Here is a 19,226-nt window from a genome sequence, read left to right on the forward strand (position 1 = left end):
CCGGTTGACAGTTTTCACACTCTCACTAGTTTGTTTAATTTGTCTCCTAACAATGACAAACAGTGTATGCACATGCATCACAATTGTATCATTTGACATTTTTTTTCTGAAAGTCATTAAAATTCCCACCAGTGTCATTTCCAGCCCATCTCAAATTCTGAATTGTGTTTAATAGAATTCAGTGGTGGAAATGACAGTGATGAAAATGACTTTAACGTTTTTTAAATAAAATGGCTGACTCCTTTGTCTTGCTAAGGCTAATTTCATGGATAACATTTAATGCATGCTTAAACGCACAATGTCCGATAAAAATATTCTGCTCAGAAGTGATATTTACCTTGAATTTTCTTTGTTTAGTCAAACATCACTTGTCTCATATTTCATCTTGAGCATGCTCTACACACACTTTTGTTGACTTGGTTAACAAGTACACTAACTTTTGTTAAAACCTTATTAGAGGCTAAATTGTTTGTTTGGTGTGGTGGAAATGACGCCACAACTCTGGAACAGTCATAATTTTGGAAAAACTGATAAAAGTCATTTTTTTTACATGGCTTCTGCTTATTTCTAGTGATGTCAAAAGTACAGGTATTTCGGTACCAAGTCAATACTAAAATAAAAAAGATGTCACAATACCAGTGTTTCTGCAGCACCGGTAGTACCGAACGCCGACTTAATTCGGTCCAAGCGCGCTGTCTGACTGACACACGGCTGCTGACAAATGCTCAGAGCATATGCTCTGTTACTCATTTCACACTAACTGAAATGGACAATTAATCAAATTAAAATCGTAATATGTCCTAGTGTGATAAGCTATGTGTTTTAAATGAATGTGTGATGCCGACCGCTCATCCACTGGAAAACTCTACAGACATTGAGAATCATTCCTGCTGAATGAGATGACAAAGCAGTAGTGATGGGTCATTCATGAACGATTCGTTCATTTTGAACGAATCTTTTATGTGACTCAGAAGAACGAGTAGTCTCAGAGAGTGATTCGTTCATTTTGTGTTGGCCGCGCATGTGCATTTCGCAACCTCCATTCGTTTGTTACGTGAAAACTGCATAGGTGCTGTACAGGAAACAGAAAACTCTTGAGCCGTATTGTCACGTGACAAAAGAACGAACGACTCGAACAAGAAGATTCCAGAGGTGAACTAATCTTTCTGTTTCTCATAATTTGTCCTTGGCTGCATTATCAGTTTTTCCTTATTGGGACTATAATCAAAGTTTGCGTAAGTAGACGTGTTGGGGGGGATCTGGCTATTGAAAATGTAACATTTTAATTTAATTCTGCTCAAATGAAGAAAATGACTTGAATAAAGATTAGTCAATTTTGTCAGTAAAATGATCCGATCTTCCCATTACTACAAAGCAGAGCACTAATCCATTTCTGTCACAATTTCTTCAATTTCAGGGCTCTAGCTTATAGTTTGAAACTAGCTTTTATTATGACGGGTATTTTTTTGCCTGAATCTTCACTTTCTGAATAAACAGTTTGCAACATGAAGACTTTTAAATCAGGTCTGAAATCTCATCTGTTTACACTGGCCTTTAAATCTGACAAATGAAATGTAGGACACAGTTTTGGAGTGTTTGGGTTTTGTGTTTTAGATTACTGGTGTTTGTGGTAATTTTTAAATGTCTTGTTATAAATGTTATTACTGTGATGCACTTTTGTGAACTCTTGTTTTAAATGCTATATAAATAAAGTTGAGTTGAGATTAAAACAAATGCTGTGATTTAATTATATAAATATATAGTTTACATGTGCTGCGTGGTTCACAGTAGATTAGTGCTCTGCTCTGTCATCTGATACATGTTGTGTATGATTCTCAATGTCTGTGGAGTTTCCACTGTTTGAGCGGTCGGACTTATGCATTCATTTAGACTTATGCATTCATTTAAAGTATGCATCTCTTCCACAATAAGATTGCAGCCTTTAGCGATTTAATAAATCATATTAGGACATGTCACGATTTTAATTTGATTAATTGTCCATTTCAGTGTAAGGAGTAACAAAGCACATGCTCAAAAATAGCATTTTAAACAGTCGTGTGTCAGTCATACTGTGCGCTGGTACTGGATTGAGTCGGTGCTCGGTACTACCGGTACTGCAGAAACACTGGTATCGTTACATCTTTTTTTTTTAGTATCGACTTTGTACCTACTTGTTAAAAGTTTTTTTTAAAGAAATGGTTCAATTTTGCTTGCTAAAAATTTTAAGAATTAATTTGATCAGATAACATTTTGATGATGAAATTAAACGGAATTCTGTAAAAACAAAAAATAAAATGGAAAACACAAGATTTGGGAAAAAATACAATAATTTCAATATAGGGCCCTACTTAAAAACACTTAAGCAATGCATACTTAATTGAGAAACATTTGAAGGAAACATGCATTTCTTTTAATTTATTATTTATATTGAAATTTAACTTAAACAGGGTAAAGCAGTGTGTTCAATGGCAAATTACCAAATTTGCTGTGGTATTGAAAATTGGTATCAAGAACCATGAAATTTCACTGGTATCGGTACAGACCACTGAAATTTTGGTATTGTGACTACTTATTTCATTCTTTTTTCTTAGATTATCATAGTGTGGAGATGGGGGTGTGGTCATGTGTCTGTCTGTGGGAGAGAGAGAGTGATGAGGGATCATCACCTGGCTGGCATAATGACTAAAAGCGGTTTCTTGTTGGGGGAGGGAGACTTTAAAACACCCCAAAAAACACCAGAGAGGAGAGGAGAGAGCGAACTGAGAAGCGGCGTCTTGACTTTATGTTAAAAGAACTGTGTGTTTATGGTAGTGGCCTAGAAGAGGCAATTTTCTGTTATTTTTGTGAGAAAGAGGGAAAATAAAACCCAGCCAGAGACTGTTTCACTGCCTCCCGCCTCCTCCGTTCTTTGAAGGAACCTCTTACCGTATCACACATAGTTTTAAACATGTAATCATTTTTATGTTTTTCATGGAATTTCAACGTTTAATATTGAAATTCTGTGTCTGGGACAAGGCTAAAACAGTAAAGATCAATATATAATAGGCATTTTTTTATTTTTATTATTACCAAAATAAATAATGATGGCCTGGTAAAAAGTCAGATTGAAAGTCAGTTTTCATGTGATCTTCATATAACAAAAAGTTGAAATCTGTTTTAATTAAAAAAAAAAATCAACCCCTAGGACCAGAAATTGACCAAAGTTGAAAAAAATCCCATGACTGTGCTGTCAGAATAAGACATTTGTGTGTTTGTGTGTGTGCTTGTTTTACTACAATTGAAGGGGGGACATTTTCTTCAACATTCCCACAAATATAGTACAGGTAAAATTTATAAAACTGCCTTGTGTGGTCCTGTGGCCAAAGTTCATAAATGGGCCAAATAATGTCTTATTTACAATGTAAAAATGCAATAAGGTGTTGGAATTATAGTGTAATGCAATTAAATGTAATTAACTTAATAAATAGCTTAACAACACATCAAAAGTAGGCACTCACAAGTATATGTATGTTTAAGTGTGTGTGTGTATGTAGGACACTCACAGCGGTCTGTGCAGTGATGTGCGTGCAGCCCACAATTTTGGCTCCAGCCAGTGGCTTCTCTCCCTGAGCTCTCTTTCTCAATGCCATGAGCGCAGGCATCTCTGCAAAGCACACACACACATAGATCATTAACAAGTGGCTGTAATGGGTTAATCTACAGCCCATGAAAGAGTCATAAACCTCATAAACACAAAAAAGCAGGATAACTTTGAGCTAAAAGTGGCATATAGGCAGGCTGACAGTGTGTGTGAGTGCACATTGAATTTATGGCCATTTGGTTCCAAGGGGCTGGAGGGGGTGACCTGCTGTCTCACTGTGCACACTGAACATATGGCCCCTCAGCAGCACAGGAAGAACATCAAAACATGCCTCGCTCAATCTCACACACACTTTTACTTCACACATAAACAAACATAGTGACTTAATGAGTTGACATGCAGACAACACACAAAGAGTGAGCAGCAATGCAAAATCAGCTGACACCTTTGAAAAGCGTTACAGCATGCTGGCAAAACATCAAGGCAACAGGGCTCTTCCCACCTTGCTCTGCAATCTCGATCTCCCTGCGCCCGAAATCGGCCTGTTTGATGTTCTTAATGCAGAAATCTCCGTTGCCCTTTGAGTTCTTCTGCTGCTTGTCACGGGGAGAGGTCTCATCATCGGAGCTGTCAGTGTATGAAGCGGCTGGGGAATGTAATAACATATATATATATATATATATATATATATATGTATAACATGTCAAATAAATAAAAATGGTATGATTAGAGATGTGCAAAACTACAGTAAATTTTTTCAAAAATGACTAGTTGGCTGGTCCCCCTGAAGGACTAGATAACTAACTGATCTTAAGGAAGCACTGTGTAATTATGCTTGTTTTGGGGCAACAGACCTCAATTATATACTTTTCTTAAGGGGCATTCACAAATGACACGTTCTTGTGTACAATAAAATCTAGACTGAGTGGAACAGAATGGAACAGAATGCAGAGTTACAAAAAGTGTAAGTATTTTTAACTGAGCACAATGTCTTGAATGCAACACTTATGGCACAAAGAAGAAATAAAAGAAAGCATGAGATGCACCACAACGGCCAAAGACATCTATCTCAATGGCCTGTGTGACCCCCTACAGGACTGTAGATTTTCTGGCCTTTTCTGCGGTGTCAATGTAATCCTCTTAAAGAGGACTGCCAGCGAACCTGCACACAGGAAACCCTTTGTTCACATGACTCACCTGACCAATCTACATTAGACCCTTGATGTGCTATACTAACCTTGCCCACACATTTACAACCTTTATCACACCAAGCACACCTGACTCATGCTTGATGGGGTGTGTGCGCAATGTTCCCTCTAATGTTTCCTGTTCATTTTTTTCTAAAGAAATTCAAAGCCGTCTAATGCACCTAAGGCTACTATTATTACATTTTTTACTAGCTACTTATCACAATTTTGGTAGAAATGCTATTTGAATGTTTATTGTGGAATGCTTCTATGTAAAAATTAATTAAAACTAAAATCATAAATTACAAAATATGCATACATTGCAAATATTTAGGCTACGTGTGTCAGGATGATAGTTCTTGGTTATTTATCGAAGGCCACACATTACGGTCTTGTATTCTAGAGGAAAAACTCTAGATAGCTTTAGACGAGATAACAGTGGGCTTCCCTATGTATGGAAAGAGTCATTTTTTATAATTCAGTTTGGTGCTACAATGAACTTGAAATCTGTACTGTTAAATCGGTCTCATTTATTTAACTAGCGCTGCATATTTTCGTGCAGAAGGTTTCCAACATCTTCAGTCCCTTCAGAAACATCAATGCAAATGTGGATGGACTGCCCATTCATTCAGTTCTGATTCAAGAAATCAAACTTTTTGAGCACACACTTTTGAGTTTGCTTTGTGCACATTTTTTTTAAATGTTTTTTTTAAAAACATTACTGTATTTAATCACTGTGTTTATTGATGTTCGCAACTGGCGCACATGCAACCACATACCTGAGCTGTAGCTGTCAGTAGAAGACTGTGAGATGGAGCGAGACAGAGATCTGCGGCCGATCTTGGTGGGACGTTTATTAAACTCCTGCTTCTGATCTGCAAACTGGATCTGCACAGAAAAGGGTGGAGAAGAGAGAGTAAAACAACTCAAAAAAGGTATTGTGCAGAGTTGAGATTAGATTACAAAAAAGAGTTTCCATTCCCCCTTTAGAGCTGTAATACTCTGAGATCATGTACAACAGCTTGCCTACTACAAAGTGTCAAAATACCAAGAAGCGAAAAGCCTTTAAGTATGTAAACAATGACCAGCTTGAACACAATGCTTCAATTCACATATTAAACTGAATACAGCAACATATCCAGGAATAAGCCTTCCGATGCATTACTCAGAAAGTGACAAGAAACTCATTTAAAACCAACATCCTGCAGGCCCTAATCTTTAACAAAATTTGAACTGTCAGGTAGGCACTTCCTGTTTCCCACAGATAAGGTGTGGTCAATCTAGACTTTGAGCATGCAAAATTAGTTTGGACGTCGTAACAAATACGGGCAACCAGATATGACAACCTCTGAGGGTTCTGTTAAAAATGTATACAAAATTCAAACTATTAAAAAAAATACAAATCTACTTTTCCATCCCCTTTCCCGCAACACTGTGAAAAATGCAGCTTTGAAGTTCGTTCTCTTTATATTTAACCAAAAGTTAATCAGTGGTGTTTTATGATAGTCAATTAGTCAAACATCTTCGATATACAAATTCGTAAGCTCGGAATTCACCAAACTTACTACTTTTTGATATGCAGTGGGAGACGAAACGTCTACACTTGTGTTTCTGCTCTATTGCGTTAACATGCGTATAAATGGAAGTGAATGAAACGATTGTAATGAAATCTACTGCTACATCAGCACCCTTCGAGCATTGTCACCTACTACAGAGCATCTACACAAACTGAAAGTCTCAATCAGCAGTGGAAGCCATTTAGAGCTTGCTGTGAAGCAATCATAGATGTGCCGGTAAACTGGCGCTACTATTAATGGCCTGGCAGCTTGTTGATAGCAGTGAGAACACGCTGCGTGAACCATGAGAAGATTACAGCATGGTGCGGTCATCCCCTGCTCAAGTTATTATTTGAGTCAACAGCAGGAATCAAATCACCCCGCTCAATCAAGAGATTTTAAAAGTACCACTATTACATAATGCTGTGACATATCGGAGCCCCATCAACCTAATATCGAGTGATCGCAGTGATTAATCTTTGGGCTTTAGATTGAAGCTATAGGAAGTGGTGCTTTCAGGAAGGATGAATGGATGGATTTTAGACAGCATGTAAAACACAGTCATACAGATGAGTGTGAGGTCCTGACTCAGCCTTTCCAAGACCCTGAATCACACAAGGGTGTTGCTGTGCCCCGAGCCTAACGAACTTAAGCGTGATTGTCACTCGGTGAGGATTTGCAACAATAGCGCTACAGAGAGGCCTTGAGTCATTTTGTGGGGGGAAAAAACACTTACGGACTCTGTGAACTTAAATCTGGCACCTCTTTATCTCTTATCGTTTGAAACAAAAGAGACGAAGGTCTACCTACTGGAACATTTCAATGTACAGGAAACGCACAAACACACATTCTCACACCACATATTGTGTGCGCTCACAGGAACAAACGAATGATAAACTGATAAGAGAAACTTTGTGGCACACTTCGAATCAGTGAGAAATGTGGCACATAACCACAATGGCAGGATACACACATCTAACTCTAGTGAACTGCCTTGCTGACTACTGCCTACATAAGGAAGCATTCTAAATATGGCCACATCCACACTTATCTGTTTAAGTTTGAAAACTTTGTTTTCAGTTCAGCAACACAACTGGCCACATCCACACTCACAACTGATACCAACTGAGTTTGGAGTTAGCATGTTGCTAAACTAACAGCACGATAACAGCATGATACTCCACTGGAACACAACGGTGCCCTCTCACTTTTCAGACATCTTGGTTCCAGAAGTGTTTTTCCCCAGTCATTTAACTGGGGTCTCCACAGAGATTTTATATAATCCTTTCTTAAAGAGTTCTAAACTATAAACCAAACCAACTACCTCCGATGTGAATCCCAAGATTACAAGCTTTGATTTGAAGCAAAAAAATATTTGAAAAGTGGATAAAAAGAAAAAGGTACAAGACTGCGTACTTAACAGCTTTAATGAGGGAATGAACTACAACCCCATAAAGCATTGCAAATGGGGTAATCAAAATAAAAAAACTATGTAAATATAGAAATAATATAGTTTATAGTAAATATTCACTTACATGCAGGGTTGGGGTGTAACGAAATACAAGTAATGGGAATACGTATTTAAAATACAAAATATAAGTAACTGTATTCCACTACAGTGACAATTTAAATCATTAGTAATTAGAATACAGTTACATTGAAAAAGTATTTTGATTACTGAAGAGATTACTTTGGAATTTATTGTCAATTGTTTTTAATTTAATATTTAGTCCTTTCAGATGGAAAACATTTATACATATAAATGATGCGATCCAAAGTGCATTTGAACAGCGGTGAAACACTTGTGCTATGATGTGTTACATTCATACGAGCAGACAGAGAAGTAAGTTTGAAGTAAGTTTGGAGCAGAAGAAATGGAAATAAACCTTGTGTAAATTGTCAGCTTTACGCTAAGCTAAAATGCTATTTCTTTCAACACACAACAGTGAGTTTAACAAAACAAAACAGCGAGTTAAACAACACAGCACAAGTTTAATAATGCTCAGCGGTGAGTTTAACAACACATAGAAGTGATTTTAAATGGATAGTTCACCCAAAAATGAAAAATCTCTTATCATTTACTCACCCTCATGCCATCCCAGATGTATATGACTATCTGTCTTCTGCATAACACAACTTATAATTTTTAGAAGAATATCTCAGCTCTATAGGTCCATACAATGCAAGTGAATGGGCGCCAAAATTTTGACGCTACAAAAAGCACATAAAGGCATCATAAAAGCAATCCATATGACTCCAGTGTTTTAATCCATATTTTTAGAAGTGATATGATAGGTGTGGGTGAGAAAAACATCAATATTTGAGTACTATCTGCCCAGTGGGGGTGATATGTGAATCACCAAAAACCCAATAAGAAGAAAGTGAAAGTGATCTCTTTCTCACACACACTTATCATTTTGCTTCTGAAGATACTGATTTAACCAGAGTCGTATGGAATACTTTTATGCTGACTTTTGTGATTTTTGGAGCTTCAAAATTTTGGCACCCATATACTTGCATTGAATGGACCAAAAGACCTGATGTATTCTTCTAAAAATCTTCATTTGTGTTCAGCAGAAGAAAGAAAGGCATACACATCTGGGATGGCTTTAAAAAAGGTAGGCAAACTACTGACCTTCCAGCTAAAATGACATTTTCTGAAGCTAATTTGCCCAAAATGTTTGGTAAGATGTTTTCCTTCGTAAAATGACTTGAAATGGTTACTTTAGCTTAAACACTTAAAAAAGCTTAAAATACAACAAAAAAAAAGCTTTAAATACAACAAACAAATCAACTGAAAATGTACATCTGGAACACCTGCTATGACTTTCTCATCTTTTCACCTCTCATGAGATTGCATCCCTGGAGATAACAGTTAGATCAGAAAATTAACAAAAGCGGATACATACACAAGCACAAGAACATCACGGGTCTTCTTCAGTGTGTTTGATATCACCACAGATGAGAAGCATGAACATCTGATGCGCCTTTAATTTAGGTAATCCACTAAAATGCCAGACAATTCTGCTTGAAATTTGCATTTGTGTTTAGGATTAAATTTCAGCTGCATCTGAGAGAATCACCATGCTGTTTTCTTTTGTGCTTTCTTTGTCTTTTCTGACTGTTTTGTGCTTTAATGTCATACAGTAACAGAGAAACATAGTGCTGTTTATCATTTTTTTAAAGTTGAAATAAAACTGAGTGATGGCTTCACAGGAGCATTTACCATCGATTAACAACCTCAAAGCTCACAGTAGGTCTGTCTTTAAAGGTTTTATAAGTTATCAATAACAATCAATTCGCCTTTGGAAAAAAATAATGGTATTTTTACTTCTGGAACCAGCCTTTTGTGCTATATAAGCATAAACATACATAGCACACACAAATAATACTCGATAAAATAGTCTATTGCAGCATACACTTGCACCTTCCTTACAGATCAGGCCTTACAGAGGTCAGCAATGCTTAAAAGAGATTGTGTTGGAGAATCTGTGGAAGAAGCCCCTCTCTCTTGGTAGCCCCCTGTTAATCCATGCTGAGAGCACAGATGGCTCGTGGCCTATTTTCATTCCAGAAGGTTAAGCATACAGCCCCCTCAGGAGAGCATCACACCAGCCAAGGGCCCGAAGACCACCCCGTCGCTTTGTCCACTCTTTCCTTCTTAACAGAGGGCTCAGCAATCTCTCCATCCCTCTTTTTCTTCAGCATCACAGAGACGGAGGTGACGAGCGGCAAAGAGTGGAACTGAGAGCTAAAAGAGTAGAACCGCCATGGGAAAATTGTCATCTTATACCTATTTACGCGTGGCCAGTTCAAACTTATCCCATGGCCCGTGCAGCACAATGCTGTTTTACTTTGCGACTTTATTGTCCATCTGTCTTTTAATTGTTAAGAGTCTGGCATGCTTCTGGTCAGTGTTGGCAAAATGTGTGTGTATGTGTGAGGCTTTGATTACTGTCTCATACGCAAGATAAAGAAACATGCCAAGGACACAGACACATAGATACACACAGACACACACACACACACACACACACACACACACACACACACACACCAATGGCCCTGACAAAGAGCTCTTTGTGTCTCAGGTCTCAGAATATATGACCAGGAGGGGACAGATCGGATGTTCCAGAAAGACAATTGCTCAGGAGTGTTCTAGAGTTCTTTAACCCCACATTTATGACTTCAAGCTAAACTGCAAGTATGGACTCTCACTAGTAAAATACTAAAACTGCAAATGAAAGGGATCGATTTGAAAATGATAGTAAAACAAAACTACTGATTTAAAGTTTTGATTATAAATATAGAAAAAAATCAGTTTTAGGTTCATTGCAAAATATACAAAGTGTATACAAGTAGTTTGCAAATGTAGGGAGACCATCTTTTACAGTGCATCATTGGATTGAGCGGTCGCAGCAGGGCTCTTTTGCTGCGCTTTGTTTGCCACAATTCTCTGATTGGGGGATCTTTCTCTTTAGGATCACGGGTAGTGTAGTTAATCACCAGCTAGTAAATAATATTTTTAAACAATGAAGTAGAAATAACTTGGACTGATAGCTTCATCAGAGGCATATACAACTGATTAACAACCTCTGAGCTTACGGTAGGTCTGACTTTAAAGGTTAATGAGCTATCGTTAAAATGAATTCACTTATGAATAGGATTTTACTTCCAGAATAACACACTATAAACCTCAGCACTCAAGGGGGCGATAGTTTCCCTCATGTCTGTGCCATTAACAGGATCTTATTCACTTAGCTAGCCATAAACAAATCAACATTAACTAATTTGTTCAGTAAACTTGTGCTCTGCCATAGTAGTAACTGATCTGAAAGAGAAACTTGCTGAGTTCGGAACTGCATACTACCCACCCCATACTACTTGTGTTACTTCTGCAATATCTGTCTATAGCAGAAATAGAAAGAGTAGTATGATAGTATGCAATTCTGAATTCAGCGACTGTCTGTAGGAGATCACAGTTAAAATTAACGATGCTAGAGCACCCCTTGTGGCAAGGCTGAGAATGCAACATGTTGCTTTATAAATTATGGTCTGGCGTATACTGGAAAGCAATGGTGTAAAAAAAAAAAAAAATCAAGCTTACATAGCTAGAAACGTTTATTATTACAAACTTGTATAGACAATGTTTTGGGCATAAAAACACAAGTGCTTGTTGAATGAAGACTACGGTTGGTCAGGTGCAGTCAGGGACAGAAGATTGCAGATCTAGGGTAGCTCTCTCCATCTGGTTGAGGAAATCAGGGACACTTTGTACAAAAAGCACCAGTATTTTTGTCTTTGCAGACAAAGTCCATTGCACAGATGTGGCAGATGTACAACAAACACAAACTCACTTGTACTGTCTTGTAGTACAGTGCACTCATAATCAGAGATGCCTACACTCTCTTAAGTTCACTGTAAGAACAGCAAGCTTATTTAGAGGAAAAAATAAAACTCCATAAATCGCATTATAAGTAGTGTAGTCCCCAGATGTTTTATGAACATCTATAAAAAGCAGCAATGCATCTAGAAAATTATGCAATATGCACTGGTCATCCAAAAAGCACTAGGTTTCAGAAAAGGATAATCATATCCAGGCTGTGACAGAGACATTTGATATTTTGTTTTCTTTCTAGATAACTCTGAATATCGTGTCAAAAGAGAACGAGGTATTTTAATCTTCCAGAGGTAATATGAATGGATTTTTGCATTAAAAAAACATAATAATAAAAACAAAAAAAATAGGCAAAAAGCTCACTTTTCAAGAATAGCAAAAAGGCCCTACTGTATGTTACTGAGGAAAGATTCAGGCCAAAAGAGCAGCACTTACATGAAAAAAGAAAATGCCTTACATAAGAGAGAGACAGACAACTGAAGCACGTTAACGGTGCATTTCAGTGCTACTATTAAGAGCTGCAATGATTACAGAATACAGAAGGGAGAAGCAATCACATTTCCTCTGATCAGACATCTAAGCGTTCACAGTCCTTGCATGTTTTTCACTGCAAGCTTCCGCAATGTGAACACAAGCACATTTCAAGCTGCAGGGTGCAGATGACTTAATCAGTCATTTGTTAAAACGCTGACTCATTTTGTGATGTAACTCATTAGATTGTGGCTCTGTTTCAAACCTTAATGGGATGCCAATCAAGACTATTACTTAACTATAAAAGTGAATTAATGCAGTGATGTAGTAGCAATGTTGTCCTGTCATCAACAACAAAGCTGCACTTGGATCTATTTTGTCACTGAGTAGGGGTGGGTAAAAATATAGTTTTTCCATAATATAGATTAATCGCGATCTTCATTTGAACGATCTCAATATCGATTCTTATATCCCAAGATTGATCTTTCACTCAATGCGCAACCCTTTACTACAATGAGAGGAAATCACTCATTTGCGACCAAATGCGACTAAAGTGAATATATCTGGCAACTGGTTGGTAAATGTTTACATTTCACTCACCAGTAACTGTGTAGTTTAGTTGTGAAGTGTTCTGCAGCGAGATCCTTTCACAGCGTTTTGTGAGTAAAAGTTGATCCGTGTAATGTGTGTCCAAGACAAGATCCACACAACCCATTTGTCATTGAATAATGTCTCTTTTAATACCCTTTCTGTTCTTTACAGTCAGTTGTTGATCAAAAACAACTACAAAAAAATTATTTAATTCTAATCATGCATCGCACAGATGAGATAAAGCCATTTGAGTCCTCTCTAGTTAACATGCGCTCATTTAAAGGAATAGTTCACCCAAAAATGAAAATTTGCTGATAATTTACTCGCCCTCAGGCCATCCAAGATGTATCTGAGTTTCTTTCTTCATCAAAACAGAATTTAAGACTTTTAGGATTTCATTTCAGGCCTCCTCCTCTAAACAATGCAAGTGAATGTACTCCATTTCTTGATGGTCCAAAATGTATATTTAGGGTGCATCAAAGAAATCCCCACGACTCCAGTCGACAAATAAAGTTCTTCTGAACGCAAACGATTGATTATTTTGAGAAACAAAACAATACTTCTATACTTTTTAACTACAAATGTTCGCTTCAGTACATCTCTGTGATGTGTGCTCACGAGAGGGATGACGTAAGCTCGTTGGTAAGGTTACGCGTCACGTGGAGGAGGAGTCAGGAAGCGCGTCATTGTTTACAAGAGAAACTTGTGTCGTTCACAAACCAAAACAGTCCAAAACAATTTCAAAACAATAAAAAATTAAATAAAAAATCATTTCCAAATAATAATAATAAAAAAAACAATGTAAACAATGATGCGCTTCCTGACTCCTCCTCCACGTGACCTTATTTTCATCGTACCTCAGTAAACAGCCCCCACAGGCAGCATGTTCCTGGTTTGGGACGCAGCCTTGAAGTTGCACTCACGCACTCGTGCGGATCCAGTGCGAGCCTCAATCTCCTGACAGTTTAAATGGCCTAGATCGCCTGCTTGGATTGTTACGGAGTAACCGTAATGATTTGTGAATGAGAGGAACTTTTGATACTTATCCTGAAGTTTTTGATTCTGGCTAACAGAATACAAAGTTCAGAGAAAGATACAGTTGTGCTCAAAAGTTTGCATACCCTGGCAGAAATTGTGAAATTTTGGCATTGATTTTGAAAATATGACTGATCATGCAAAAAAAGTATTTTATTTAAGGATAGTGATAATATGAAGCCATTTATTATCACATAGTTGTTTGGCTCCTTTTTAAAATCATAATAACAGAAATCACCCAAATGGCCCTGATCAAAAGTTTACATACCCTTGAATGTTTGGCCTTGTTACAGACACACAAGGTGACACACACACAGGTTTAAATGGCAATTAAAGGTTAATTTCCCACACCTGTGGCTTTTTAAATTGCAGTTAGTGTCTGTGTATAAATAGTCAATGAGTTTGTTAGCTCTCACGTGGATGCACTGAGCAGGCTAGATACTGAGCCATGGGGAGCAGAAAAGAACTGTCAAAAGACCTGCGTAACAAGGTAATGGAAATTTATAAAGATGGCAAAGGATATAAAAAGATATCCAAAGCCTTGAAAATGCCAGTCAGTAATGTTCAATCACTTATTAAGAAGTGGAAAATTCGAGGATCTCTTGATACCAAGCCAAGGTCAGGTAGACCAAGAAAGATTTCAGCCACAACTGCCAGAAGAATTGTTCGGGATTCAAAGAAAAACCCACAGGTAACCTCAGGAGAAATACAGGCTGCTCTGGAAAAAGACGATGTGGTTGTTTCAAGGAGCACAATACGACGATACTTGAACAAAAATGAGCTGCATGGTCGAGTTGCCAGAAAGAAGCCTTTACTGCGCCAATGCCACAAAAAAGCCCGGTTACAATATGCCCGACAACACCTTGACACGCCTCACAGCTTCTGGCACACTGTAATTTGGAGTGACGAGACCAAAATAGAGCTTTATGGTCACAACCATAAGCGCTATGTTTGGAGAGGGTCACAAGGCCTATAGTGAAAAGAATACCATCCCCGCTGTGAAGCACGGTGGTGGCTCACTGATGTTTTGGGGGTGTGTGAGCTCTAAAGGCACGGGGAATCTTGTCAAAATTGATGGCAAGATGAATGCAGCATGTTATCCGAAAATACGACAATTTGCATTCTTCTGCACGAAAGCTGCACAAGGGACACTCTTGGACTTCCCAGCACGACAATGACCCTAAGCACAAGGCCAAGTTGACCCTCCAGTGGTTACAGCAGAAAAAGGTGAAGGTTCTGGAGTGGCCATCACAGTCTCCTGACCTTAATATCATCGAGCCACTCTGGGGAGATCTCAAACGTGCGGTTCATGCAAGACGACCAAAGACTTTGCATGACCTGGAGGCATTTTGCCAAGACGAATGGGCAGCTATACCACCTGCAAGAATTTGGGGCCTCATAGACAACTACTACAAAAGACTGCACGCTGTCATTGATGCTAAAGGGGGCAATACACAGTATTAAGAACTAAGGGTATGCAGCCTTTTGAACAGGGGTCATTTCAGTTTTTTCTTTGTTGCCATGTTTTGACTTATGATTGTGCCATTCTGTTATAACCTACAGTTGAATATGAATCCCATAAGAAATAAAAGAAATGTGTTTTGCCTGCTCACTCATGTTTTCTTTAAAAATGGTACATATATTACCAATCCTCCAAGGGTATGCAAACTTTTGAGCACAACTGTATTAGATGAGTGCTCGACGGTAAGAAAATGCTGGATTTTCATGAGATTCGTGAATTACATCTGTTTAAATGAGATATCTGCACATTTGCAAATGGTATATAATACAAGTTTTATTGATATTTACCTTATCATTAGAAATGTTACAGGGAACTTTTGAGGAGAGGCTGTTAGAATACATGCTTTAGAGAGAAAATAAATGAGCGCGTCACAGGATGCTGGATCTGCTCAAGTTGTGTGAGATTGGTTTATTACATCTGTTTAAACAAGATATTCGCATATTTGCAGATGGTATATGATCTTAATTTTATTGATATTTGCCTTTTTATCATTAGACAAGACAGTTAAAAGTACAGGGAACTGTTGAGGAGAGAGAGGGAGAATGAAATAGGCGAGCACTTTAACATTATGAGCTCAAACGCGTCTGCTGCGGCTCTGATATGTGGACCGTTTAAATTACACTGTTGCACACGGTCTATTTTTGTAGTAACACAATGGCACAAAACAACAAAACGAACCGTGACTGGTCGTTTACATGTCTCGGTCGCTTAACATGCAAGCAGGCGATTCTCAGCACCCTAAAGAAACAAATCAGCCAAACTGGAAAATGTACTGAAGAATCGTTACCCAGCTCTTGCTAAACAATGACTGTTCATGGTAGGGTTGCGCGGTATACCGGTATTAACGAAATACTGCAATACCAAAAAAATCGAAACGGTACAATATTATTTTGTTGCTAATTTTGGTACAATTTTACAGTATGTTGCCATTAGCAAAATGTTATGAGATGTTAAAATTTTGAGATGAAATCATTGACAATAAAATAAATAAATAAATAAATAAATAAATAAATAAAACTCAATATGGCAAAGTGTGATAATTAAACAGCAGATATGTGTCATTTAAATAAACAATATATAGTCCAGTCACTGCGTGCAACAGAATGAACGAGAGGTGCCACTCTGCTCTATCTACTTCACACACATAGACACACGCACGCATGCGCGCACACAAACGCAACAAACACGACTGGTGCTTGATTTTCATGCAATGTGTTTAGTGTATAAAAGGTTGTGAACACTCAAATCTCCTTCTCCAGAGATTTTAGCCTGCGAGTCACGACGGGAGTATTACAGCATTAATGGGAAGCTTGATATAACTAACCCATCAAAAAAAGGAAGAACTCAAACGTCTGTCAGAATAAAAGTCCCGCTAAAATGAAAGCTCTACGTGTGAAAATTGAAGACAGAAAAATATAACTAGTTTATAAAAATATAATATTCAAAAAGTAGCAATAATACTAAAAATAACAGTAGTATACTATTAAACGGGTGTATTATGATCTGTAAGCAATATCACAAAAGTGTACTCAATATCAGCATGTTGTGATTCAGCCATAGCAGCCTTGTGTCTGAGGTAATCAGATTTCTTTCCATTAATGTTTTCATCAATACTGTAAAGCTCTGTTGTGCAGCATTTTACTTTAACAAAAATTTAATTTAAATTTGTTAAAAATTTATTATATTTTCATTTGATTAAAGCTGCATGTGTTAATCATAAGATTTAATTAAAACATTTAACATGGAATCCAGAAAAATGTAAACGAAAAACACAGAATCTGTAAGACTTTATGCAGTTCTTTTAATAAAGTCATTTTCTGTGTAATTTCATCAGGAATCTGAAGTTTTATTTGTTGCCCGTTACCGAGGTACCAGGGCAGGACTGGCCAAAATGTTGGTATCGGAGCAACCCTAGTTCAGGTCTGTGCACAAGAGGTAATGGTATGCTGAAAACTTTGGCCTTAAAAATAACAGCATACGCCTTGCAAGCAACAAAATTTTCATTTTTAGGTGAACTATTCCTTCAACCCTACACAAGTTAATGCAGCTCCGACTGTTTTTTTTTTTTAAGGAGGGTTCTCCATTTCACATCATCTGAACATACGCTGCAGGGTAGAGCTGCACAGCAACTCCAGCAAACAACGATTCAAAAAGCCCCAATCATCCAGCCGAGCTTAGAGACAATAAACAAGGACACTTGTAATGGAAAATTCACAAGATATAATAGTTTGGAATTTACTCCTGGACAAAAGGTTGCACATGCACACAAATCACAGTAAGGAACAAAGAAATGTTTCAGCAGGGATGTTAGAACTAATAGACATAGGAGAGGTGAAACTATTACTGCTGGTTTATAGCAGATGAATGGAGAATAACTGCACAGGAAATAAATAATGCTGAATAAAAACGGGTTCAGAATCGACAAACCATACAAAAAAAAAAAATGGCTTCCTCTGACTAGGCCAAAGCATAGAAAAATGCACCATGTTCTTGTGATGAGAGCCATCACTTCTGTAATGGAGCCACTTGAATGTCAAAAATCCAATAAATTGATAGAAAGCTTTTCCTGCAGAAGTCAGAGGAATAGCTCTCTTGAGAAACAATTAGGGATGCATTCATCAATAATTTGTTATTCGAATATTTAAGCTAATCAAAAAAAGAATACTCAAATATTCTAATATTTAAATGAAGGTAATTAATGAGAAAGAGACGTAAAATTATTTTTTTAGTCATAAAGGTTGCATCACCATTTAAAAAGAAAAAAAAACTTCTAATTACATCCAAAACAAGCTTATATTATGTCCTGTGTTTTTTTTTTTTTTGTGTGAAAACATTTAAACACGCAATGCGTGAAAACAAAAAAGTACAAAATGAAGGGGGCCTGGGTAGCTCTGTGGTAAAAGACGCTGGCTACCACCCCTGGAGTTCGCTAGTTCGAATCCCAGGGCGTGCTGAGTGACTCCAACCAGGTCTCCTAAGCAACCAAATTGGCCCGGTTGCTAGGGAGGGTAGAGTCACACGGGGTAACCTCCTCGTGGTCACTATAATGTGGTTCGTTCTCGGTGGGACGTGTGGTGAGTTGAGCGCGGATGCAACGGTGGATGGCGGTCAACATGCTCTGTTAGCCACGTGATGAGATGCACGGGTTGATGGTCTCAGACGCAGAGGCAAATTGGGTGAAAAAGGGGAAAAATCCAAAAAGAAAAAAAAGGTACAGAATGAAAGCATTTAAGCTCATGCAAAGCGAAGAAAAAGAAACCGCTAATAAAGTAGACTGACGCAGTTAATGTACAGGACGACTATAAACACTCGGCATATAATAGTTATGTTTATATTGTATCTCATGTCATGTTTTTGTTGAGAAAACAAGCATATCCACATGCTCAGTAAACTATACTCATTTATACACACCAGTTTAATTGATGGAAAGTCTTTCTCGGATGCCATGTTTGTTGTTTACAGAAGCGTCACGGGGATTACGTTGCAACAGGGACGCTGCTTTCTGACGAGTTGCACATATACAGGAGTAAAGAGTACACCGCTTATCCAGTACATTTAAACAGGAGCCCAACTTTCTCACAGTAAGCCACATTCTGGCAATAACCCGCTTTTTGGTGTCCATCTAAACGTACTGACAGAACGGTTTGCTCATCAAATGTGATCAACTTGTGTCCACACTCAACAGCGCCACCCAGTGCGTTCTGTTATAACTGAATTTTAGTTTGTGTGTTCAGGATTTATCATGCATCTCACTGCATATATCGCCAGCAAAGAAAAACTTTGCAAAATTCGAACAGTAATTTTACTTTTCGAATACTTATTGCAAAATGAATACTCGAGTATTCAACTACTCGTGCACATCCCTAGAAAAAAAAATTATGCTTTT

The 19,226-nt window shown here is 37.8% G+C and overlaps 1 protein-coding gene across 1 annotated transcript in view; it reads right to left on the reverse strand.

The window, feature by feature from the left end:
- The window catches only part of ahcyl2b (adenosylhomocysteinase like 2b), a 67,117-nt gene that overhangs the window by 16,600 nt on the left and 31,291 nt on the right, over positions 1 to 19,226 (reverse strand). The window contains exons 2-4 of the mRNA XM_051690670.1: positions 5,547 to 5,655; positions 4,083 to 4,226; positions 3,543 to 3,643 (exon numbers count right to left, since the gene is read on the reverse strand). Coding sequence (XP_051546630.1) covers positions 3,543 to 3,643; positions 4,083 to 4,226; positions 5,547 to 5,655 — 354 coding nt within the window. The remainder of the gene's footprint in view (positions 1 to 3,542; positions 3,644 to 4,082; positions 4,227 to 5,546; positions 5,656 to 19,226) is intronic.

The sequence above is a fragment of the Myxocyprinus asiaticus genome, chromosome 47, assembly GCF_019703515.2.
Source record: "Myxocyprinus asiaticus isolate MX2 ecotype Aquarium Trade chromosome 47, UBuf_Myxa_2, whole genome shotgun sequence".
Taxonomy (NCBI): domain Eukaryota; kingdom Metazoa; phylum Chordata; class Actinopteri; order Cypriniformes; family Catostomidae; genus Myxocyprinus; species Myxocyprinus asiaticus.